General features: G+C 42.8%; 1 protein-coding gene across 1 annotated transcript in view; it reads right to left on the reverse strand.

The window, feature by feature from the left end:
* Positions 1-2,229: 2,229 nt before the first annotated feature.
* Positions 2,230-24,188, reverse strand: part of ITIH2 (inter-alpha-trypsin inhibitor heavy chain 2) — a 28,270-nt gene continuing 6,311 nt past the window's right edge. Inside the window, exons 3-21 of the mRNA XM_009975625.3 lie at positions 23,490-23,525; positions 22,589-22,761; positions 21,765-21,869; positions 21,297-21,459; positions 19,911-20,018; positions 18,848-18,976; positions 18,079-18,195; positions 16,664-16,832; positions 15,124-15,249; positions 14,075-14,256; positions 12,758-12,943; positions 11,604-11,743; positions 10,885-11,057; positions 8,192-8,326; positions 5,571-5,684; positions 4,786-4,984; positions 3,940-4,112; positions 3,075-3,186; positions 2,230-2,671 (exon numbers count right to left, since the gene is read on the reverse strand). Of these exons, the coding sequence (XP_009973927.3) occupies positions 2,524-2,671; positions 3,075-3,186; positions 3,940-4,112; positions 4,786-4,984; positions 5,571-5,684; positions 8,192-8,326; positions 10,885-11,057; positions 11,604-11,743; positions 12,758-12,943; positions 14,075-14,256; positions 15,124-15,249; positions 16,664-16,832; positions 18,079-18,195; positions 18,848-18,976; positions 19,911-20,018; positions 21,297-21,459; positions 21,765-21,869; positions 22,589-22,761; positions 23,490-23,525 (2,688 nt within the window). The 3' untranslated portion in view covers positions 2,230-2,523. The remainder of the gene's footprint in view (positions 2,672-3,074; positions 3,187-3,939; positions 4,113-4,785; positions 4,985-5,570; positions 5,685-8,191; positions 8,327-10,884; positions 11,058-11,603; positions 11,744-12,757; positions 12,944-14,074; positions 14,257-15,123; positions 15,250-16,663; positions 16,833-18,078; positions 18,196-18,847; positions 18,977-19,910; positions 20,019-21,296; positions 21,460-21,764; positions 21,870-22,588; positions 22,762-23,489; positions 23,526-24,188) is intronic.

Below are 24,188 nucleotides of genomic sequence, written 5' to 3' on the forward strand. Positions count from 1 at the left end.
TAAGAGTGGTCTGGCTTATTAAGTGCTGTCACCAACTTATTTTTGGTTAGCATGTCGGTGATAATAGAATCCAGTTCATCACTCCTCCATCATCTTGTTTGTCTGGGTTCCCAGAAATACTAATATGTAATTTATCTTCAAATGGATGTTACTTGTGGGGTTTCTAAGGTACCAGCCAAAGTGTGTGCAGATCTGAATTGGTGATTGCTGTTCCGGTTTTCCAGAGCCTTTTCCTTTGTTCATGCTTCCTGCTACATGAGTAACATTACTCATGCTAAATGAGGTAACGTTGATTTTTTTTATTTTTTTAAAGATGTCACATTTTGTATGATGTTTAATTTCTGAGGCAACTCAGGAATAAACATAAACCTTTCTTATGTCAGTGTATTTCTTATCAGCCTTTTAAAGGCGTGAGGCGTCTGTTGGCTTATATCCACCGCAGAGTGCCCAGCTGGTGCGCTGCCTTGTTGGTGTAAAAAAAAAAAAAAAAATAGATGCAAGTCATCCCAGGGAAAATACAGACCATCACCTGATGATCCAGTCTGTGGTGCCTGGCTACTGCGCCTGGCTAGGCTGGGTGTCTCTGGAACCTGACAGAAAGAAAACCGGTAGCCCCCATGCCCTTCAGCGGAGACAGCAGGGTGCCGTTGCGCTGTGCACATGGGGTGTGTTGCAGTTTAAAAGTTCAAGGTCACTCGAGGGAAAAGTCGCTGTTCCTCGTCCCTTTCCTTGCCTTAGAGGGTCCCTGTCTTCTTGATTTGTGGTTTCCAGGGGACCCCTGCAGGAAAACTGAAAGACTGCAGAGCTTTGGTGAAACAGCTGCTGCCCGGAGTAGCCCGAAATAACCTCACACAAGACATCAAACGGCTTTCCAGGGATCCCGGGTGTAAATGCAAGGCAGAGTCAAGCAGCAGTGCAGTGTCTAAAGAATGGAGAAATATGAGGAAGGGAACTGGAGAGAGAAGACACGCTTGTCTGTAAATTCAGGCTCTTTGTGCAACCTGGATTGTGTAAACAGCTCTGCCCTTTCTCAAAGAACGGGTACTGAATGAGAAGAGCTGTGGAGGAGAGTAATGAGGGTAAGAACAGACAGCTTCTGTATCACTGGAAATAATTATATGTAACATTTTGGAGTGAATATAATATGGAATGTCTAATATTAATAATTATGTTAATAGTGTTATCTATTAATAATAATTATTACGTATAATATAGAGAGTGAATGTAATAGACAGGTTAAATTACAAATTGCATGGGCAAGACCAAAGACTGATTATTCACTGCTTGTGTTCACATACAAACAAGGAAACAGACAGTGGAATTACTGATTTGGGGACTTAAAAACACACTCGACAGGTTTTGTCTCCCCCCGCACCGAGCCTAGTTACACTGGGGAACTGGCCGCCGCGGGGCGTGGGGGGCAAAGCTAAGAAATTAATTCAGAGCAGCAATGAGTTTTTTGTAGGGAAGCTGCTTACGCTTCTGAGAGTTACTTTGAAGAGACCCTTCAAACACACTGATCCTCCCGCTCCCGACACCGTGGCTGCAAGAGAGATCATGTACCAGCCTTTAGGTCACAAGTGAAGGAAACCGAAGTTCAGAAAGGCAAGTAGGTTACTGGAGTCCCCGTCCTAGATCAGGGCTACTGAGAAGAATCTGGCCACCAGTTTTTTCTGAGGTTGCCAAAGAACAGGGTTTTAAATCTGGCTCCAGGTACGTACACGGGCGCGTTCGCTTCACCACTGATCTCACTCATTGCCGAATACTCCTGAATTCAAGAATAAGGCATCTTTTGGGAGCTAATCCTACCGGAAGGAAAGTTTTCAGTAGTTTGAATGTTTCCTGCTTTACTAGATTTGTATTTGTGTGTGAACTCCACCGTGATGCTGAAATTTTCACGAAAAATAGACTGCAGGTCGTCTCAAACTCATGTAATTAATTTTCCTGCAATATGGAAGCATCAGTTATTTCAGAGACATTCCTCACCACTGGTTAACTCATCCTTAAAGACAGGAGACTCCTCATGATACCCAGTGCAGAGCCCATGTTCCTTTTCTGTTAAATTTCTTTTACATCTAATGCACATCCTCCTTTTTGCCCAGTCCAGTAGTGCATGAACTTACATTTTCCCAGCAGTCTGAAAAAGCAAAGGTGTAAGTATTAAATCTGGTCGTGTGTGTTACCCACACTGCAGAAGCCACAATGCTGCTACAAGTCTACTTTGAAATGTATATTATAAAACAGTTGAAATTTTTAATGGAGTTTAATATCCACTAAATCAGGCATGGCAAGAGCAAGATGCCTACTACAACCCAGCGTATCACTTTATTACAGATTTAATTTTTTAACAGAAAAGGGAGTTTGCAACACTGATCATTTATAAAGCAAATGGTGGTGAAGTCACCTTGTTGATCACCAGCTGATCTGGTTCGATAAGCCGACAGCTACTGTTCAGAAGAGTCGTTTGGACATGAAGGAGCAGATAAGAATTTTTTGCAACAAACTGGTTTCGAGTTGGAGCATTCAAGGTTTCTTCAGGAAGCTGTACAGGTGGGGGACGAGGTAATCTTTGTAGTGGCCGTCTATGAAACCTTTCCCGCTGTTGTGCACAAACCAGCACCGCACACCAGTGCCAAGCACGCGGTCTGTCCTGTAGTCCTTCTGCACCCCCCTGCGAGGAAGAGGCCACAAGTAGACATCGATCACCCTGCTCACTCCTGGCACTGCTCTGCCCAAGTGGCGAGGGGTGTGTCTTCCACCGGCATCAAGTGGAAACAACTACAGAATGCAATGAATTTTACAGTTCCATGAGCTGCGCCATTCTGTGGGGGTCCCAGGCCTGTCCAAGGTCAGGTGCTGGGCAGCTGTACGGTCAGAACTGTCCGTGCTCAAATATGAAAGAACCCAATTTGTCCCAAGTGCTTTGCCAATTGTTCAACCAGATTATTAGCAGAGGGAAAACAGAGGGATTTTTTTCCCCCGAGATCCTTGAGAGTTAATAAGCCTGCAGTCACTGATGTAATTAAAAAGATGTCAGATTTAGAAAAGAGAGCAATAAAACACATTATTCCTACCTGGTAACAGTGAGCTTGTTGCCTTTCACTTCCATGGTGGCTTGTGGTTTCTCTGGAACTTGCCCAGGTCTTTGGTGGTGGATATACACTTCTGGTTCAGACGCAAACTGACCTGATCAAAGAGAGGTTTAAAGCTCGTTGCATGTCCTAACCTTTGAGGCTCTGGTGTAAGCTGCTGCTCCTGGGCACTTTTGGAAAAACAAAGTAGCTACAGCAGGAAAACCACTCCTGCATGGATCACAGGGCACCATGCCTGAGGTGCTATCGGATCACCCACACTGGGAGAGTGAAAAGCTCTGCTTTTGAGCCAGCAAACTTCTTCTAAGAAAGCAGACTGGAGCTGCGAAGAGTATTTGGGAAAACAACCTCTGCTGCTCAGGATTCCCACATCTTAAAGGGAGCCCTGGGTGGGTTCAGGGCTTGGAGGGCTGATTTTCCCTGTGAACTGAGCCCCTGCTTTTGTTTTATACCATTGCCAGAAAAGGGCTGTTGTTCAGGGGAGAGCTGAATTACAGATGTTTGCACAGAAGTCTTCTCAGAAAAAAGGGTTCATTTCAATCTTTTTATTTTCAACCTTCAGCAGATGAGCCAGACCAGGAAAGCCCTTCCACAGTGTCACCAAGTCTAGTCAGGCCTGTTCTGAAAACACCCTCCCCAGATGGGACAAGGAATAATCTCCTGGACCCTGATGTTCTACAATGTCCTTGGGGCTTCCAGGACATTACAGGACTCTTCCCCATTTTCTAGTGGAATAATTTTCACACCTTCCCCATCAGGACACTGACATCAACTAATTCACTCAAATATCTAGCAAAACAACTTCCTGGTGCCCCACCATGCCCACTGCTTGGCCCACAGCCCTTACCTATCAGCCCATGGGCTGCAGGAGAGAACTGGTTTTCAGGGGGAATGTAGATTCCCAGGAAGTCAACATTAACTGGGTGATTCTTCCACACACGGTGCAGCAAAACCATGAAGGACATTTCCTCACCCACGGTGATAGTAACGTTGCTTTCTTTCTTCACAGATATGAGAAGCCTAGCAGAGATGAACCAAAGGAAGGGCTCAGTTCAGCTGCCCTCACATAAACTCTCAGGACCCCTGAGATGCTCTCGGGCATCCAAAACAATCGCATGGGGCTGGCCGGTATGACAGAGGATCCATCAGAACCCCACAGCCTTAGGAGCAGTGCCTAATAGGACAGACACTTCATGCCCACGTTCAGACAACCAAATCTTGCCCTACAAATTTAAGCTCTTGCTACAATGAATGGAGATTTTGGAAATGATCCCATTACCTAAAGAGGTGCCTAGTGCTGTAGGGCGTCCAGCATGGCTGCCAGCTGTTAACCTGCAGGTGAAGGTCTCCTGGATGTTGTGAGTCATGTCTCCCATCATGTCAGGAGCCCTGAAGGTATCTCAAATAACATTAGGTGCTTGTGTTTAGGCCACTGAGTCCTGGTATTAGCTAATGCAGTCAGCAGCAGGGAGAGAAATTCAGCTCTTTGTAGTTGTGTCTGGTCAACTGTATCAGTCTCTTGGCCCTACTGCCTGATTTCATTAACTATACCATGAGCTCAGGCATCTAGCTAAGATTCACCGTGCCCGAACGTGGGCACCCTGTGACCTGGATCCCACCCCGAGCTCAGTCACTCCCGTGCTGTGTTGCGAATGGTCTCCACGGGGCAGACAACAAATGCTCAGCAACTTACTGTTTCCGAATGATGTGCCCTGTGTCAGACCAGGTCAGGGTGATGCCATAAGATCCATCTTTCAGTGTTATAGTTTCTGTGGTGATCTCCACTTTCAGGCCTTTACTTTTGAAATAAAAACCGATTTTGCCAAAGTATGTGTTGAGTTTGTTGTTCTCTGTTTTCTTGGCCCCAACAAGCTGCCCGTTGACCACAACTCCTGTGAAGAGCAGAGAAGCAGATGTTACCTAAATCTCGGAGCACCACCTAGAGTTTTGGAATTCTGATCTCAGTGGAGAGTACCATGGGATCAGCAGAAACATGTGGCATCGTCACACTGAAAAAGTATTTCCTAATAGCTCACTCCTGCTCTAAATTTCACCTGTTGCAACTTGTTTCTATTGCCTCTTGTCCTCTAGCTATGCATCTTGGAGATGTGTCGGGCTCTATCTTTACCTTCTCATTAGGTGGATGTGGACAGCAACAAGATTCACCATGGGTTTTCTTTCTTAAGATTGACCAAACCCAGCTGTTTCAGCCCCTCCTTGTATGTGCTGTGCTCCCGCCCGATAATCATCTTGGTGGCCACCACTGCATTTGATCTAGTTTGTCACCATCTTGTACTAGCAAACCTCAAACTGAGCAAGTACTCCAGATGTGGAGGGAAATAACCACTTCCCTCACCTTACTGGCCACACCCCTGTTAGCACACAGTCCTCCCTGTAAGCATTTCCCCTGCTCCCTTTTAACATCTTTCAGACCTGAGAGAAGTGTGTTGTAAAGCAAACAACGTTTTATTCCCTTACCAGTACCAGGATCAGAAACCAAATTTAGGATCTTGCCGGGCTCTGAGTTGATATTGAAACAGATGTTCCTTTGGCTCTTGGGCAGGTATATGATGAAATGTGGGTCATTGTCAACTGAAATATAGAAGAGAGGTGTGAGAAGCAGGCTGGTGCCTGCCCTAGATGTAAGGGGCACAAAGACTGAGACACTTTCCTCAGAGGATTTTGAAGCATTTTTTGGGACTCCTCAGAGCAGGAGGAGGGCCCTTTCCTCCCCTGCAGTAGCTAAGGAAGTTCTCAGATGCTCCTCACAACAGCCCCTCAGACACTTTCTCCTCGTATACTCCCCCCGTTTAAGGAAAGGACAAGTCATTACTGTCTTGAGGAGCACCGTCAAGTGTCTCAAGTGAACTAGTGCTTGAACTGGTCAGCTGCACACTAGGGTGCCATAGGCTCAAGCTGGAGTTCTAGAAGCTGAGCTTTACTTCTTCATGATGGAAGCCAGCCTCACGGTAAGACCAAGGACCCATCTGGGCACCAGACAGACAAGGACACACGTTTCAGGACTTGGTGCAGGAAAGGACCCAAGGCATGGAAAGCAGGACTTGGGTAGCACCTCTGTTCAAAACTAATATCCACCCACCCATGCTCAGCTCTTGCCTGTTTCTGGAAGTGACACACTCCTGGGACATCACTCTCTCAAACTAAGAAGCTCTCAGAGGTGTTACAAGTCCATACCACTGTACTGATGTTGGGTAAAGATACATCCTGCCTACCATCTCCTCTGAGGAATACAATCCAGGACTTGTTCTCACAGTACATTTAACACCTTGGTGGTATTGGGCCCCTCTGAAAGTTATATGTTCTTTAAAATTGGTCTCAAATGAGGCAAACACCTGCAGCAGGCACTGAAGGCAGCTGCATCTCATATCATCTTGAGGTTCAAAGCAATGCCCGGCTCTTGCTGGTTTGGTGGTGGTTGGCATCTCCCTGTCACCGTTCAGAGACATGCCTGGACTCAGTGCTGCCTGTGGGGATAGCCAGGCCAGCTTCCATTCATTCCCTGGTGTTCCTCAACTTTTCACAGAATCATAGGACAGTTTGGGTTCGAAGGGATCTTCAAGATTATCTAGTTCCACCCCCCCTGCCACTGGTGGGGAGACCTTTCACTAGACCAGGGTGCTCAAAGTCCTGTCCCACCTGACCTGGAACACTTCCAATGACAGGGCAACCACAGCTTCTCTGGACAACCTGTTCCAGTGTCTCACCACCTTCACAGTGAAGAATTTCTTCCTTATATCTAACCTAAATCTGCCCTCTTTCAGTTTAAAGCCATTAACCCTCGTCCTATCACTACACCCACTGATAGAGTGCCTCTCCATCCTTCCTGTAGTCCCTTCAAGCACTGGAAGGCCACTACAAGGTCTCTCCAGAGCTTTCTCTTCTCCAGGCTGAACATCCCCAACTCTCTCAGCCTTTACTCTTCCTCTGCACTGACAAATCTTAGACCCTTGACCAGGAATGTCTTCACAGGAAACGGGGTAGGTACCCTCCAAGCGGTGAAGGAGCTTTTGAATGTCTTTAATCTTTCGAATACATCAAGCCTCTTGAATGTCAACACTTCTTTATTCTCACCAAATGCCTGATCTTCCTCAACTTGCTGCCAAGGCCTGTTCTGACCAACATCCCCAAGAACAAAAAGAATTTCCAGTGCAAAATGCATGTATGAGTTGGACCAGTAACTTTGCCTTGCTCACCTTCTTTTCTTGACTATCCAAAGTCTTAGATTAAGCCTTGAGCTATGCTGAGGAGTTTGATAGCACTTTGATAGGTACCTAAATACACACATCTGCTCACAGTCACACTCCCAGAGTTATTGTAGCTATACTGCTTTTATAGGCAATGGTTCTCATGGATGGTTTGCTTAAGTAGGCACTAAATTGTGGCAAAGGCCCAAGCATTAACAGGATCCATCAGTCATCAGTGCCTTCAGAGATTTTTATCTACCACAGAACATCCATCTGTCATTTACTATGGCAGTAACTTTACATTAGCTTTGCTACTGCAGAGAAGCTGAGTGCAAGCTTGGTGAGCAGCCTCTGGGAAGCACACAGCAGAAGGTTGGCTTACTGGGATCCTATTGGGATCTAAATTAGTCTCATGCTTGTAACTGAGAGCATATTTTTACAGGCTCATCTATTCAAAGTCAAAATGACTCCATAATTTACAAATAAAAGCTTAATCCTTGGGTGCTAGATGGATTTGCAGAAATTTGACTGAGGTGGCTGTGAGTGGGATGCACATGACTGTGCCCTGCTCAGGCCTTCAGCAGGGGCTGTATCAAGGACCTTTCAGCCTGCAACAGCAGTGAAGTAGCTTCATCAGCTAGTCACGGCAGCTGACTTATTCTCTTGCAGACTATCCCTAAATGAGCATACAGCTTTTACAGCAATTCACAAAACTCAACAAGAAAAATTAGGACAACTGGTAGACTACTCCATCATTATTGTCTTAGCACCTTTTCACAGAAGCTGAAATTCCCAAAGTGCCCAATAACTTCGGTTATATTGCCTTTATTTGTTTATTAAGTGATGAGTGTTGCTGTCTGGTGTTTCTCTGCAAAGAAATACTGTGGCTTTTACCTCTGTTTATGCTCAGAGAGGACACAGGAGGACTCCTTTGCTCGGGCATGAAGCTGACTGGTACGGCTGTGACATTGGCCCAGGCTGGGATACCTTTGTTATTATTAGGTGCATTTGGAGTTAATCCTAGAGTACCTGTTAAATGACAGCCATAATTAGGTTTTTGCTAGTGCTGACATATTTAATAGTGTATTTTTTAAAGTAATGTAGTAGAGCAGAGCCTGATGTTGTTATACCAATATAAAGCAACACCGTTTACATGTACAATGAAGCCAGGATGGATTTACTCCAGTGTCTCCACCAGAGGAATATGACTTACCAGGGCAGTTGAGCTAACCATAAACTATTGGTGAAAAATGGAACCTGACTTTTAAATTCTTATTCATGTGATCAGGCCCTACTAGCGAAGCTCCCAATGCAAGGATTTAAGTGTTTTGCCAAATAAAAAGCTGAATTTTAAAAATTTAGCATGTGGTAAAATCTTTGCTGACTTTGGGTCCTAAGTTTGAGGTGCCTGAGGAAAGGTAGGACTCTTTCTGCATGCCCTAGGATGACCCACATGAATAAAGGTTGCAAATAAGTGCAAGCATTTAATATAACATCCCTTAACATGTCCCCTTCTGCTACAGGTCTCTCTGCCTTTGCCATGATATTGTCCCATGATATTCTTACTTCATAAAGCAATACGATCTTAAATGATTCATGAAACTTGGTTTGTTTTAATATGTTGGGCTGAATATGACAAGAGCTGAAGCAGGGCACATATTCATATCTGCTGACCCTGCTTTGAAGAGGAGGAGGGGGAAAAAGTAGCTGGAGGACATCAGCAGGACAGGAGATTGAACAACTAGATATTCTAAATGTCTGTCAGCATCTTCTTTCTTGAACCCCTAATGCAGACCACAGGCTGTTTTTACTCAGGCAGTCTTGTTTCTTTTAGCACAGTTGTATGTGAAGTGAGTGCAGATAAGAAAGGAACTGAAAACTGGACAGAGCTCCAAGTTTCCAGGTCATATCAATTTCACAGACAATTATGCATGAAGAAGCTCTCTCATGCACAGCCTGGTTTTGTAATAAGTCTGTCATGATAAAGGAACAATTAGTCAATCCTTTGGAAAGTGAGTGATTCCAGTGGAAAACACAGTCTCTGCCTACAAAGACAGACCATGCAGCTCTGATGAGAGTTGTGTAAGGACAGTCAGAAAAATCTATTTCAGATTACCCATTCTATGCCTTGTAGATGCAAACTTTTTAGTACAGCCCATGTGTTGCACAGTCCTAAGCACAGATTTACTTTGATATTATATTTACAAACTCTGTTCTTTGCTAAGGTTCAAGAAACATGTCCCGCTGTCCCTGAAATCCCTAGATGCCTTGATCCTGATTTCGGTGCCGTTAAGTTTTGACTATTCCATCACACACAAAGACACAAGAACCTGTATTAAAATCACTTAAATCCTCTGCATCATCTAAATCAAGATAATTATGGTCTGAATTAGTCATCTGGTGCCATGTATAGAGAATTCATTCTACATGAATGCAATACATGCTATTTCTGTGCTGAACTGTTTGGTGGTTGTGAGTTGTAGTATGCAGTACAATAACAACTATTTAATTTCTCCTTGGGTCTCAGCTGCAAAGTTTAACTTTGTAAAAAAGAATAAATGAACCTAAAAATAACAACTGACAGACATAAGAACCCCATTTCATTGAGCCAGCATCAGGACATTTTTATAGGTATCCAGGAGCATGAGAATTAAACATGCAGAACATGTGCTTGGAGTTTCAGCAAAGTCACCATCACTTCCAGTGTGAAATGCCAGATGGATGATATTGTCTATTGGTCTAATGTAGGTTGCTTCTTTCCTTCACAACCAACTGTAAACGCTCCCATTTATCAATAGGTTTTAAATCACCAGACCCAGTTGTCCAAGGAGTTGATCTTTTACTTCCAGTGCTTCCATTGCATCACACTGGCAGTGTTTTCCTGATGGCAACAGCTGTGCTTTTTCAAATCACTGACTGGTGAGGGCGCAAAACAGCTGCCATTAGGTTTCATTGGAAGCACATGGCTGTGCAGGGATGACTTGGGATATGCTAGACACCCACAAATGTCAACAGCTATTGCTTTGAGACTGACTCTACCATATAACGCCAGAACAAGCCAACCCCGCCTCCTTTGGCTGGACATAAGGTTGCTGTAACAAGGACCTTGGAACATGTACTGACGTGATGGATTTAAATCCGGAAGTTTAATTAATGAGGGACTCTGTTGTTATGACAACTCAGATTCCATGTGGGCTTGTGGCTGATTGATAACAATCTTAGGAAGCTTTCAAGGCTTAAAAGTGGTGACAAAATACAGTTTAGTCAATTCTACAGCTTCAGTGCAGGGAACTAGATGTATCTGTCCTAGTAAGAGGTGTTAAAACTGTGACATTGCAGGCTTATTGGAAACCTTGTCATTGTAATTTTGACACATTCAGTCCTAACTGAAGCCAATGGCTACAAAGAGCACTTGCATAACAGGACGCTCTCAAACTAGCTGAAGATTTGGTCAGCTTTCACTGAAATTACAGGCTATCCTATAAGCACAAATATATGGGCTGAACAATGAAGACAGTTGTTCTTCCAACACAAGAAGAACAAAGCCAGAATAAGAGATAGGGTAATAGACAGACTGAGACACTGACCTTGGCAGCAGCTCTTTCTAGGGTCTTTGGGCTGGTCTGCCAGCATTATCTCATCCTTTTCAGCATTCTCTATCAACATGGATGTGAAGGGGGTAACAATATGATGGTCAAGAGACATCTGTAGGATGGATTTGGTGATATTCCTCTTCAAAGCTGCAGTCGGGGCTGTGTTTCTGGGTGGAAAAAGAAACAGAAGTCATGCTTAGCAGCTCTCTAGGGCAGCTGACATGACAATTCCTCCACAAAGTGGTCATAGAGCCAAACTAGTAGGTGCTGAAAGAAGGAAAGGCTGTGGGCTTGTTTGAATGCACTCTCTGTGAGAAGACTATGGGCTTTGGCCCGGACTTGAAGCCCACTCCATCTCCTGGTCTCAGCAGGAGACCTCTTTCTGCTTCAGAGGGGATTAATCCTGAACCATTCCATAGCTTTAACTCACGCTCCATACAGCAAATCTCCCATTCATTTTCTTCACTCAGCCCCACAGCCAGATCTGTTTGACCCTTATTCGTCTAATTAACTGCTCCCAAACTCTATTCCCTGATATCTGTGAGTGCTAAAAATAGGAGGTATGTGACTGAAGATATCACCCACCTTCATTTTGATTTGCTTACTGTACCCATTTGAAATCCTGAGGGCAGCCTCCTGGCTGTGGTCTCAGCAAGAACCAGATTGCTCTCAGGTTTCTCTTCCCTCCCACTGCAGACCACATTTCTCCTCACCTCTCTGCCAGCATCTGGTTGACAGTCAGATAGGCCCACAGCTTCCTAGTGAATTCAGGATCTGCATATTTGTCTTTCTTCATGAAGCCATCCAGTTCTTCAACATCTCTCAGGGTTTCCATGACAAGCTCTGCGTTTGCCTATGTAATCAACAAGAGATAAAGATAATGGAGGGTGAGCCAGGAGAATGGGGTGGCTCTGAGTTCCCCCCTTAGCATGGTTGGAATTAAGGACCCACTCTGGCTCTGCCCATGGTCACACCTCGATCAGAAAGTCCCAGTGCTGGTGGCCTGATTGTCATGGGGAGGGTATCTGTAGCAAGAGGGTCTTCTGTTAAAGATATTTTTGCGACTGGATTAAAACAGGTAAAGGAGCTGTCAACAGTAGCCAAAGAGGGTGCTACCTCATGCCAAAAGAAGAGGCTCTTAACAAAGCTCTGCTATTGTCCCTTCAGGCTTTTCAACATCCAATTCCTACTGAGGAACAGGAACCAAGTTCTACTTTCTCCCACAGACTCTTGGACTGCCCTGTGTTTTGGCAGGAAAGAACATTGAACATGCTTGATTTTTTTTTCCCAGCAAATAACAAATGGCAATTCCTAAGCCCTGTAAGAGTGCAGATATTTCAGTTCCTCCTCAGAAAGAAGGATCTGGATGTAGTATTCCCACCCTATCCCACTCCACCTGGAAGACCAGCCCTGAAACATGGGGAAAGTCTCCTCACGCATGCCACAAGGCAAAGCATAAGGGACAGTGCTAGGACTTGACACACTGTAGGCCCACCAGTTTGATCTCCCCAAAAGTGGGAGGTTCAGCCATGAAAGAAGCTACCTTAGGGGATCTCTCCTGTGGCTTCACAAAGCATGAAGGAGGACTCCATAGTCTTAGTTTGATTTGCAATTGAATTTTGTACGGTACATTTATTAGAAGGAATTCCTCTGGCAGGCTGTAGGATGACTATTCATGACTGTGCTTGAAGCTATTGTGAAACATCGTTGGACAAACCCCTCCGGTGGGTTTCCCCACGCTCCCACCCAGAACCCAAGTGGACAAAACACTCTGCTGGCAATAACCTCCAGCAAGGAGACTGTACACATGAGTAAATGAACAAGCCCAACCCCCAGGAGAAGGTATTCTAAGGAGACCCTCACTCACTGCAGTCGCTGTGACGATGCTTTCCAAGTGTTGCAGGTTTTCTGTGTCAACCTTCCCAGCCACTACTATCTCTGAGCCACCAAAGTAGTTGTGGAAGCTGCTCTGGGTGACATCTGACACTGACTCCTGGGGGTAGTTGAACTGAATCTTCTTCAAGAGTGGGGTGGAGACCTGGTTGTAGAAATTCTGAGAGGGACGGAGAGAGAAGAGTGAGTCTGTTGTACCCAAAGCAACCCTCCCACATGCACCACTTTCACTGAAAGGACAGCATGTGACAAAAGCCAGACCTCTAACAGGCAAGTGGGATTTTCTTTGCCCCAGAGAATGCAGACTTATTTATGCTTAGACCTTAGTACACTTGTAAAGGTGTACAGCAAGAAAATCTGGTCTGTCTTGTGGAAGTCCAAGGATGGTCAGAAGCCCATGGGCTGTGTTCTTCCTAGACTGAAGAGGCTTGAGCATAGGTGTATCCTGAATCCATTATCTCTTGGCTACTGTGAAAGACACACAGCTGCTTCCTACCTAATTCTTGCCAAAAATTAGACATGTATCTCACTTACATTGGCTTCTGTGTTGTAGACTGTCAACCCTTTCTGACCCTGTTGTACCTGGCTGATGTGAACTGGGGTGTGTGCACAGTGGGTTTAGCATATGGGACCAGAGAGGGAAAACAGACACCTGTACAGTACTACGGATGGAGGCTGACTCATACTGAGGGGCTGCAGCCTCAGAGATGCTCTGTTTGGCAAAACACCATATAGTGTGTCCTGGCACACCCATGTGTGTCCTATCACACCCATGTTGGGAAAGAAGTATGAGAAGCCTGCATAGGTGATGAAAACAGTGAATGGAAACAGAATAAGGATGAAAGAGCTTCTTCATCAGCAATTGCTGCTCACAGAGTTGGAGCCACAGCCTCCTAGAATTGACCTTTTTCTTACACTGGCAAAGTTTGGATTATCATTTAGCATTTATATCTAGGCCTTTTGTTAGTGCTGAGGTGGCCTGAGGTAAAATCCAGGCCTTAATTCTAATTCAGAAAAAGTTTTTTATGGTTAGGACTGTTTTATAGAATATTATTCCTACACAGATCAGTGAAGTATGTATTATAGCTACTACAAAAAGTGTAACTAGGAGCACTTAAGCTAATACACAATTGTTATCTTGCAGGACGCTCCAGAAGAAATAACGCTTTTTGTGACACCCCCCCCAACCCCAATGAACCTACAGTAATTCTACTCTTGCTAGTGGAGTTACCTAGCTCCACAGCTGTGAACAGAATTGGACAGTTTCCGAGGCAATGGGCCAGAAACACACCTTCATTTGGGCAGAAGTCTCCTGATTTCCAAAAATCCTCTGGGCCATGCCGCGGTTGTCAGTTGCGATTCTCTGTAGAAAATCGTAATCTACATCAAACCCAATCCCCAGGCAGAAGAGAGAGAATTCGTCCTTTATGCTCTGCTTCACGTTCTTCTGGATTGTCGTCAGCTTTAGCTCACCTTGGAGACACACAAAGGGTGACATCCATCTGAGCAAGGGAGGAAGTCCCCATCAAGGTAAGTGCATTCACACCCTTCCAATGTCTCTGGTTCTCTCTTAATATAAGTGAAATCTAGACAGCGAGCTCAGACACCAAATCTCCATTTTGCAATGCCTACAGGGACATTTTGACCTTCTCCTGGATGGAGATTAAAAAATTGTTTCCACTGAAGATGACTCCTTCAAACTCTTTTTTTTTTGGTATATCCAAGGCTCTTACTAACTTCCTGTTTGTAATTGTAACACATCTAGACTTCTCCCAGAATTACTGCTTCAAGCTCTCTGCAGACAAAGACATCTCCATAATCGTTTTACTTCGTTTCTTGTACTTAAGATGTTCTTTGCCATCACTGGGCCTGACTTTTTTTTTCAGATTTATTTTTAATGGCAGCCTCCCTCTTCTGGGCTGGCATCTTTCAGTAGTCAATTGCTTTTGGCCTGTACCAAATCCAATCCAAATTAATTTGGTTTCTATGTTATTTTCCTGAGTTTGATATTACACTTGAGACTTCACAGATCTGTGTGGGATAAGGTCATTGGAAGAGGAATTTTTTTTCTAAGGTTGCTGTGATTACCTCTCCTACAGGATCTATGCATCTCTGCAATTGCAAGAAGTACATGACTTGCATATCATAATCTGCTCATCCTTTGAAATTTTCTGTGCAAAGCCCCACGGCACCTACAGCACTTGGCAAAAAAAACAGCACAAGCATTTGAAGAAAGGGGAATGGAGATTTTTAAATTTACTGTCAAAGTGTCTACATGTTGCATGCTTTTCTCAGGCTAATCCCACTGACCTTTCTTCTCACCTAAAGCAGCATCCTTACCTACTGTCGGGTCTCCATCAGACACCAATACAATCATGGAGACTGAGTTAGGGTCCAACATGCCTAAATTTTGGGCTTCATTCAGGATGAATGTAGCTCGGAGAAGAGCTTCATTGATATTTGTACCTGTCAAAGACACAGTGAAGAAAACAAGTTTGGTTCTTTTCAAGTCTCTTGTTGAATCCACATCAGCTCTGAGATTCTAGTGGAATTAATCAGCATAGAAAAGACCTGAGATCAAGGCAGCAAATCCATTCCTCTGTGATGCTTACATTACATCTGCTTGCACTCTGGTTCCCTATTTAATCCCAGCCTGTTATCTTCATATGGCCCCCCCATTCCCCTTCACTAATTCCAGTGGGACCATCTGTGGTGTTGGGAACTGTTTGCTGTGGGGACAAGTACTGGGTTTGCAGGCAGATGATTGAATGAGAGTATGAAGGAACTTTCTTTTCTGGCATCAGCTTGTTCCTTGGACACCTTAATTGGAAAAGAAGAAGTGTATGTTTACTGAGCCTATCTAAAGGTTTGGCTTGTGGCACAGAAGGGACAGAGTAAGAAACAAGTATGAGAGGAACAGGAGTAGGAAGGCTGAGCAGTCAGAAAATGGGTATTTTCTTTGTCAAGAAAGAAAAAAAATGTTAGTAGCTCCACAGACAGTATACTAAAATGCTGCATTGCAAACTGGCTTTTCTGGATGGGAGCAGGTCTCCTAGCTTATTTAGCAATTCTTCTGGGGTAACAAAGTCAGGCTTTTAAGGCACTCATATATCCAACATGGTTTCCTAGTCCCAGCACACTGATGATCTTGGACAAGTCTATAACTTCACGTTGATTCTACCTTACATGTTGTCAATGAAAGGTTTTGGAGGTTATACCAGCAGCCACAACACCAGAAAGTTCTGATGTTGGGGAGAGCCTCTACACTCTGTTGGCCTACAAATAACTGAAAAACTAGACCAGAACTGCACTTCAAAGAGCAAATAAAATGATTGTGAGCCCCTTCTCACAATATAACTCAAACAAATAACTCAAACACTAACAAATGAAGCACCTAAAGTGCTGTTAAGGCTGAAAAAAGCAACTGTCCTTGTTTATCAGACATGGAATGAAGGCACAAAAAGAATGAACAGTTTGCCCAGGGTGTTGTTTAGTAGATCATGGTGTCATCTACAATATACAGCCAGTGGAGACCCCGGAGTTGGGCTACTTATGACTTGATTTGCAAAGGCACAAGATGCCCTTGGTCTGTCAACAATATTTGGTATCTGTGAGGCTGGAGGCAGGACCTACAGATTAAAGGCAGCTCTTCTGTGGTCTGTGTTCTATCTGTCACAGCTTATTCAGGAGAAGGAAATGCCATCCCATCCCCTAACACAATAAGCTGGAACCCTTACTCTCCTTTAGCCCCAGGACATGCTTTTCTCATTTTGGGAATAGACCTTTTATTAGGAATACTCTGCCAATCTGAAGGTTGTCTGAGATACCCATTCCTGTGATAACTAACTTCCATGAGCACCTTGCAATCAAAACCTCATACCGCCGTTGGGATGGATTGTCTGGATGTACTTCTTAGCATCTTCAACCTGTGCAGGGGTGGCTGACACTAGATTATCTCTCCAGCATCGGACATTGTGGTTGAAGTCGATAAGGGAGAACTGATCAGCAGCACGGAGCTCACTCAGTATTGCCTTCATGGCCTCGATGGTCTGAGAAAAAATTTAAGAGAAGATGAGTTTATGCTTCCTGTTACTGAAAGCATCTTCTTAAATTGTGACTACAGGCAAACAGGTGCCTCTGATAAATAAGAACATGAGCACTGGAATCCAAAATAGCATCTGCTATCCAAATCTCTCCTTTTACACTTCTTCCATAAAGCTGAACTTTTCACCAAAGAAATACAGAAAAAATGCAATTAGCAAGAACAAAACCATGTGACTCAACCCATCCTTGTTTAACTCCTGCTAACACAGACTGAGGTTAGAGAAAGAAGCAGTTTGTGTGACAATGAGGTTCAGAAGAGAGGAATTGCTCATATCAGCTCAGGAGACTTAGCTCTCTGCAGTGATGTCACTTCAGGCTGGGTAACATCTGTTTGAAGATATGTGATTTAAACAAGTGACAATTAACCTGTTTCCTAGTTTTGCAGCGTTGATTTCCCTGAGGAAGCAATCTGCCAAGCCTTAGTATTGTGCTCCAAAGTAAATTCAGATATACCTAGATCGTCCCCAACTAATGTTTGAGTAGACAGTTCTTAAAAAACTTCAGTGGCACATGACATAAAATCTCCTGAACTCCCCTCTCAGCTCTACAAAGTTTTTCCTAATATCTAATATAAATCTCTTCTGCTGTAAATCCATCTGGTTCCATTTCATTCTACCCCCTGGGTGGCATGAATGTCAGTTAATGAGTTTCTCTTTTAGAATGATTATTCACATATTTGGGGCCTGATTACAGCTCTCCAAGTCTTTTCTCTTGCAAATTAAAACATCTCCTTTTTTACATTCCCCCCACCCCAGATTATGTTGTCTAAACAACTCTTACTGCTCTTCAGTGGGCTGTCAACAATTTGTCCACAACTTTTTGAAAGCAGGGTTGTAGTATCCCCACTGAGACTTTCCCAGGATTCAGTGGAGGAGATTAGAGAAAAGGGGGTCAGAACTTTTTCAAAAAGTTTTGTGATCTGTCAGTTAAAATTTTAATTTAGAGCTAACCCCCCTATTTTGATGGCATCTTCTCTTCCTTACAACATGGAAGAAGCATTACAAATAAAGAGTAAATCATGAAGTCTTTGATTCACCAAATATTCTCCAAATTCAGTGAGACTTTTGATGGAGTAAAGTGTAAAAAACTAAGCTGGTTATTCTGAGTGCCAGTCTGCTACAGAATTGTATGGCAAGGCACATGGGAAAAGTTGGCAGGAGGTTTGTTTTGCAATAGAGGTCAAACACTTACTTGTTTCATTTTCAGTCCCCACATCGAGCCACTGACATCTATAACAAATAAAATGTTTTTCGGCAGAGGATCAAGATTTTCCGGAGCAAAGAAGTGAATAAAATAGCCATTAAAAATCTGCAAAATAAAATTAAAAAATTCACAGTGAAGTGATCTATAGTGAAGATACCAGAAAACTCAAGACAATAACACAGCAGAAAATGTTATTCTTCTTTATGGGCCAATTCTAACTTTCAGCTCTGCACGTCTCTGCAGCCTTGCACCATTTATATTCCATATAATAGTCTTTATTTTTTATTAAGGAAAGCAAAACCTGGTTTTCAGACAACTGCCATGTACTAGCATAGGGAGGAATGAAAAAATGTTTTAAAAAAGACTATTCTGTCTGTAATAATTTAACCCCATAAATCTGCTTCATGTTAACATAAAAATAGTGATGTTCTGGTTGTCTCCTTGTGACATATCGGTACAATATTCAATGACTCTGTCCTTTGATTCAACATTAAATCACCAAAGTGCTGCTAGGTATAAAAGACGTTGGCCTTTGGACAAGACAGAAATCTGCTCCTGATACACAGGACTATGTCTTACTCATAAATTAAGTAAATCCATTCTGCCCACTTAAAATCTCTCCGCTCTTTCAATTGGATACAGAGCTCTTTCTCATGCTTATTCTCCTGAATGATGAAATTTATTTAGCACAGTTTGCTCAGCGACAGCAATTCTTGTATTCACAGATCTCCCATCACAGTTAAACAGCAATACTTACTTCCAATTCTCCACCTGTGGTTTCTCTGTTCACATCATACTGCACCACAAAATTTCCATCTACTGCTGTAGATGAGCATGTGGGGCATTTTCGTTGTTGGGTCATTGTTGGCTTGAAAGAAACATGAGCCTTGAAATGAGAAGTGATTATCAGTCAAGCAAATGTGTGAAAGGTGAACCACTGAAACAAAGAAAATTCATCTATTCATGAAATATCTTATCTCACTGAACGCTTTCCTTCTTTCTTTCTTTGTATTCTTAGTTTAAGTAGAAAATGGACTTGGTCACTTCAAAACAAAAACCGCACTAAGGTTTGCGTGGATATGCTGATTCAGTAGTAGCAACTGTGACACAAATAAGATGACTCATCTACAGCACTAAATATTTCAAATTAGAGCTGTGCAAACCATTTAAAGTAAGCAATATGTTGGCTTATTTAACATTTTCCTAGTTGAAAACATCGGTAATTTTATCAACATTTTAAATAGATTTTTAATTGATTTTTTCCCAAACAAACAAGAGCTTGTAATTTGTGTGTAAATTGAGTACTAGGAATCATTTGCCTTAGTCATGTGATTGGTTATGCAGACTTCATGGCACTATTTCTTGAGAAAAAATTCTGTACTGTTGGAGGGTTTATTTATACCCAAGATCTATGTTGGAGAAAGCTGGGTTAAGAATGTTAAGGAAAAGAGCAGCCCTAAAATAAGTCCCTATGTAGATATTCTTAGCTGAAACTGAGATTGAGGTGTTATTCCAGGATGGTTATTCTGCTTGATATTCATCACCTACCTTTTTCACATCCAGCAATCTCAGTGCATTGCTCTTTCAGAATGACAAATTAAAAGTTTTGTGCAAAGATGGACAGACTACACACTATTTCTGTACTGCTGTCACTGTAGTATTTGAGCATCTTATACATACATTTAGGTATCAATAGTGAAGACACTATTTTTTTGCCATATTTCCACATACTTCCAGCAGGTATGAAAAAGTGCTATGACTGCATAGGAACAAGTGTGAAAACTGAAGTTCCCATATTACTGCCAGGTTGTGACTGTTACCTTTTTCTCTCCCTTGGAGATGGTGGTGATTCCATCAAAATGATCTCCGAGTGAATTAGGAACATGCACATAGCGAAGGCCCTGTGGCTCAATAATGCGGACATCCACCTAAAGGCAGGAAGGGAGGACATTTAGTTTGGAAGCAGTGCCAATGTTGCACCAGGATCTTATGAACCCTCCACAAGCTCCAGCTGGCAGGTAGGCTGCCCTTGAGAAGACTCTAGTAGGGTTAGTCTCATTCACGATAAGGATCCATGCAGTGCTGAAAATAGACCATGATGCAAAGGCAGAAAAAACAAGGCGTTCAAAGAATAGAAAGAGTTTGGTAGAAATGCTCATTCTTTATCTCTCTTACCCCTGAGGCAAGTGGTAGGATAGGAGTCAAGGGTGATGCCGTTGTTTACACTGAAAGCATGAAAGAAGCATGAAGTGACTCTGCCTCAGTGTTGCTTTGGGTTAGGAGGCCAAGAGGAACACTTGGTGATGAGTTCTCTCCCTCTCTACTCATGCTATTGCAGAACAGAGTGTATTTTTGCTTTTGTTTGGATGGCCAAGGTGATTTGGAAAATAATGTTTTAATCTTGTCAGCCTGAGATAAGGCCTATTTCTGGTTGTGTTTCTGAATAGTTAGTAAGACTACTAGGAGGCAGGAGATGGTGTCCTATTCAGTAGGGCTAAATCAGGCCTTTGGGCAGCTTAAAGCAGGTCACCACCTGCACCAAGGAAACATGGGCACCAAACTTTCATATACAGCTTGTGCTGACCCATGGAAAGCTGAAGAAGACATTTATGAAACAGGAACATAAGAATGGCCAGATGGAAATGTCCATCTAGCCCTGTATTTTGTGTCTGTTGATGAATGACAGAGAACACCTTTGGGTGAGCGTTAAGAAAGAGGGAAGAATAAGACAAATCATCTTCTGGCAGAGAGTTGTAGAGGGACTGTCATTGAAAAAACATCTGGTCTCATAGGACACTATCTCATGAAGTTGAGATTATTGTGAAAAGCACTGTTCCAAATAAATAGCAAATATTCTTTGTTTTCCTTTAGTCAAGACAAGTTTACACAAGGGTATATATAGGCCAAAGCTTGTTTGCCCAAGTGGTTCTGACGTGAGTCAGTCACGATTCAGGAGATGCCCAACTGTGTGTGTACGGAAGGAGGCAGGACACATTTGCTCCTCACTCATGTAGCTACGTAGTGCTTGGTTTGAAATGTTTCATGCTGGTCTACACAGTGACCTTGAGACTATTTGTACCAAGCCCATATGAAAGGACAAAGCTGTAGATGAAGTGCCCTGCTGTGGGGCTTGTAGGAACCTTGGATGCTTTCTCAGTGGGGATTCACCTGTGGGGTGCTGCCTACGCACGCCAGCTCTACTTTACCTCCATGTGCTTTGCTAAGCGTCCTGGCTTCACAGAGATGATGTGTTCATAAGAGCTCAGTTTCCTTCGAATCATTTCATGGTAGTGAAGTTCGAACTGGATCCTTGTCCCTGGGGGCACATTCACTTCGGTTTGGAAGTTTTCCATATCCAAGGCATTGCTCCTGAAAAGTCAGCTGTGGGGTTATTTTGAGAAAATACAAGGAGAAAGAGAGCTTCTTTGCATTTTGGTTTAGTTATGCATTTGCTGGGTCTGATTCTAACTGTGCCCTATATCAGGGAACTGCAGTTGTTTGTTAACACAGTATGTTTTATCAAGTTGAAAGCAGAAACACAAGTTAAGTCCTTGACAAGCATCAGAGTTGCTGTAAGCAAGCTTCCCCCCTCATCTATCTCCTCCCGCAATGGATCATTTCAGTTCTTCTACGACTAAGTTCAGCATAATATCCATATGCCAAACTCTTTATACCTTACTATTCCAGCAGCTTTGCCTTTGGCTTTTGCTTGAGAGTACAATTTTCTGGCTTCAGATTTTTCCCGAATTTTGCTGGTAAATGTTATACCATTGACATCCCTAGGAGAGAGAAGCACAGTAAGTTTACAAAAGAAACAACTTTACAGTCCACGACTGTTTCTTCACTTTAGAAAAACATCAGTGAAATATAAGCTGACGGGAAATGAAATAATAAGGCTCTTGTTTAACCCCAAAGTAATGAAGTCTGGTTTCCACTAGATCTGTTATCTTTTTCCCTACCTGCTTCTTTATTTCAAGTAGCACTCTTGTACTTTGAGGAGGATCTGCTCTCTCCCACCTCCTTCACCCTTTCCCCTTTCTTTGGGCAGGGCAGGCAGTTACTGATGTCATGGTTGTTTTGGAACATGGATCAAGACATGTCTCCTGACCAGCAGGCTGGCTGCTGCCTCTCTGAATGGATACTGCAGGTTAGTTTCTTTCTGTTCACTGAGGGCTCTAATATGGGTCTCTCTTACTCCTTTGATCTGGTGCCAATTTGCACATGGCAGGTAGGAGCTTAGCCTATTTGAGACTTCTGTCATTTTGTTAAATTTTGTTGATGTTGGCCAATGGCCCAATAACTACTGGAGAGGAAGAGATGGACAGACAGGCGGTAGGATGACATGAGTCTTTTTTCTTTGAGAAAGCCTGCTAAAAAGACACTGAACCTGGAAAATAATAAGAGATGTTTTGCTTTTACAAATATTTCCCTCCCACCACATTCTGCTACCACACTGAACCCTGCCAGAGCACAGGGCTGATACCTGCCCCCTACTTACATAGTGAAGTTGTCAATAAAAGCTCCTTTGGGGACTTGTACATCAAACACTATGTGCTGGGACCGTTTAGCGTTATTCACCATTTTGGCTTGGATCATTGTGTTGGCCAACCGTGATGTTATAGTGGATTGAACTTTGTAGCTGTAAAGACCTATCTTGTCATCGTCCTCCACCTGTAATTGACAAAATCACTCTATAAATTTAGGACACAGATATGAAATGTGCCCTAGAGGGCAATATCAACCCCTTTTATAGCCTCAGGGCCTATTTCTTTAACTGCTGTTCTTTACAATATGTCAGCTAGATGGGACATGACCTAAAGTTTGGGACAACTCTGTATTTTGCCTGACAGTTATGGCAGGATATTCATGTGAATATAGTTCATTATAACATTTCAGCTGGAAGAGAGAATTTATTAAGCTGGAATGTTTCCTTGCTTTTGACCATGCAACCAGTCATTGGAATAACTCTATGGGTGCAATCCAGCATTGAAGGGTACACAATAATCCTCAACATCATATACTGATGAGAAGAGAGCTTATATTTTCAATAAAAGACCTAAATAAAGGAGACATCTGCAGCATTGGTTACCGACCTAGTCTTGTAAATGGTTAAACCATGGCACTAGGACAGCAGTATTAAACTGGTACATTAAGATATTGTCTTTGTCTAATCACTTTTGATGCTTATTTCTTCATATTTACCATAACCTTCTCAGTCCAAGAGCAGTTGTATAAACAACATTGTGCAAACAGTGCTGTGTTTAAAGAAAATAGGTTAATACCCAACCAGCAGTAAAAACAAGGAACTGAACAAACAAAAGGATTGATTTCCAAAAAATGGTTAACCAGAAAATCACTTTGTTCAGTACTATTTTCCACAGAGGAAGAAAAAAACTCACCAGATCTCCAACATAACCCCAGTCTGATGTGCTTCGCTGTGAAAGAAAAATATGGAGAACATATTTCAGCAAAGCTAAGAACACGGATTGTGGCTGTTTCAAGACAGAGATCAGACAGTGGTAACATCTCAAAGCTGCTTTTCAAGATGATGAGAATTGGTTCGAGTTCTTAGACTTAGTGTGCATATTCCTTTTGTCTTATTTTATGTATTTATACATGGGATGTTGGAGCACGTGATCTCCCAGTTGTGATTCAGAGGCTATCAAAACCAGAAGAACAGGTCTCTTCCTCTGTCTTTTATTTTTTATAGAAAACATTCTCTTCTAGAACAAAAACATTCTTCCTGGAAGCAAAACATGGTGTCAAGAAGTCATGCTCAGAAACCCTAGTTTTTAACAGAAAAATTATCTTTTTGTTTTTCTAGTAAAAGTGGAAAAACTTCAAAACCCAGACTTTTAAATCTCATTTTGTTTTCACTTACATTATAGTATACAAGTTTATATTCTTGTATTATATGCAATATGTATGTATAAAAACCCCTATTGTGTAATCAATATTACATTTACATACTTGTATATATGTAAAAGTAGTTATGTATGCACTGCTTAGAAAAGCCATTGGGTTTTTTTCCCTTGCCATATGAATATTTCCATTTGGAAATTTCTGTGAAGAGGTGGTGACATCTTGTGGCCATTTGA

This window comes from Tyto alba, unplaced genomic scaffold, assembly GCF_018691265.1.
Source record: "Tyto alba isolate M040663 unplaced genomic scaffold, T.alba_DEE_v4.0 Super-Scaffold_2, whole genome shotgun sequence".
In the NCBI taxonomy this organism is placed as follows: Eukaryota; Metazoa; Chordata; class Aves; order Strigiformes; family Tytonidae; genus Tyto; species Tyto alba.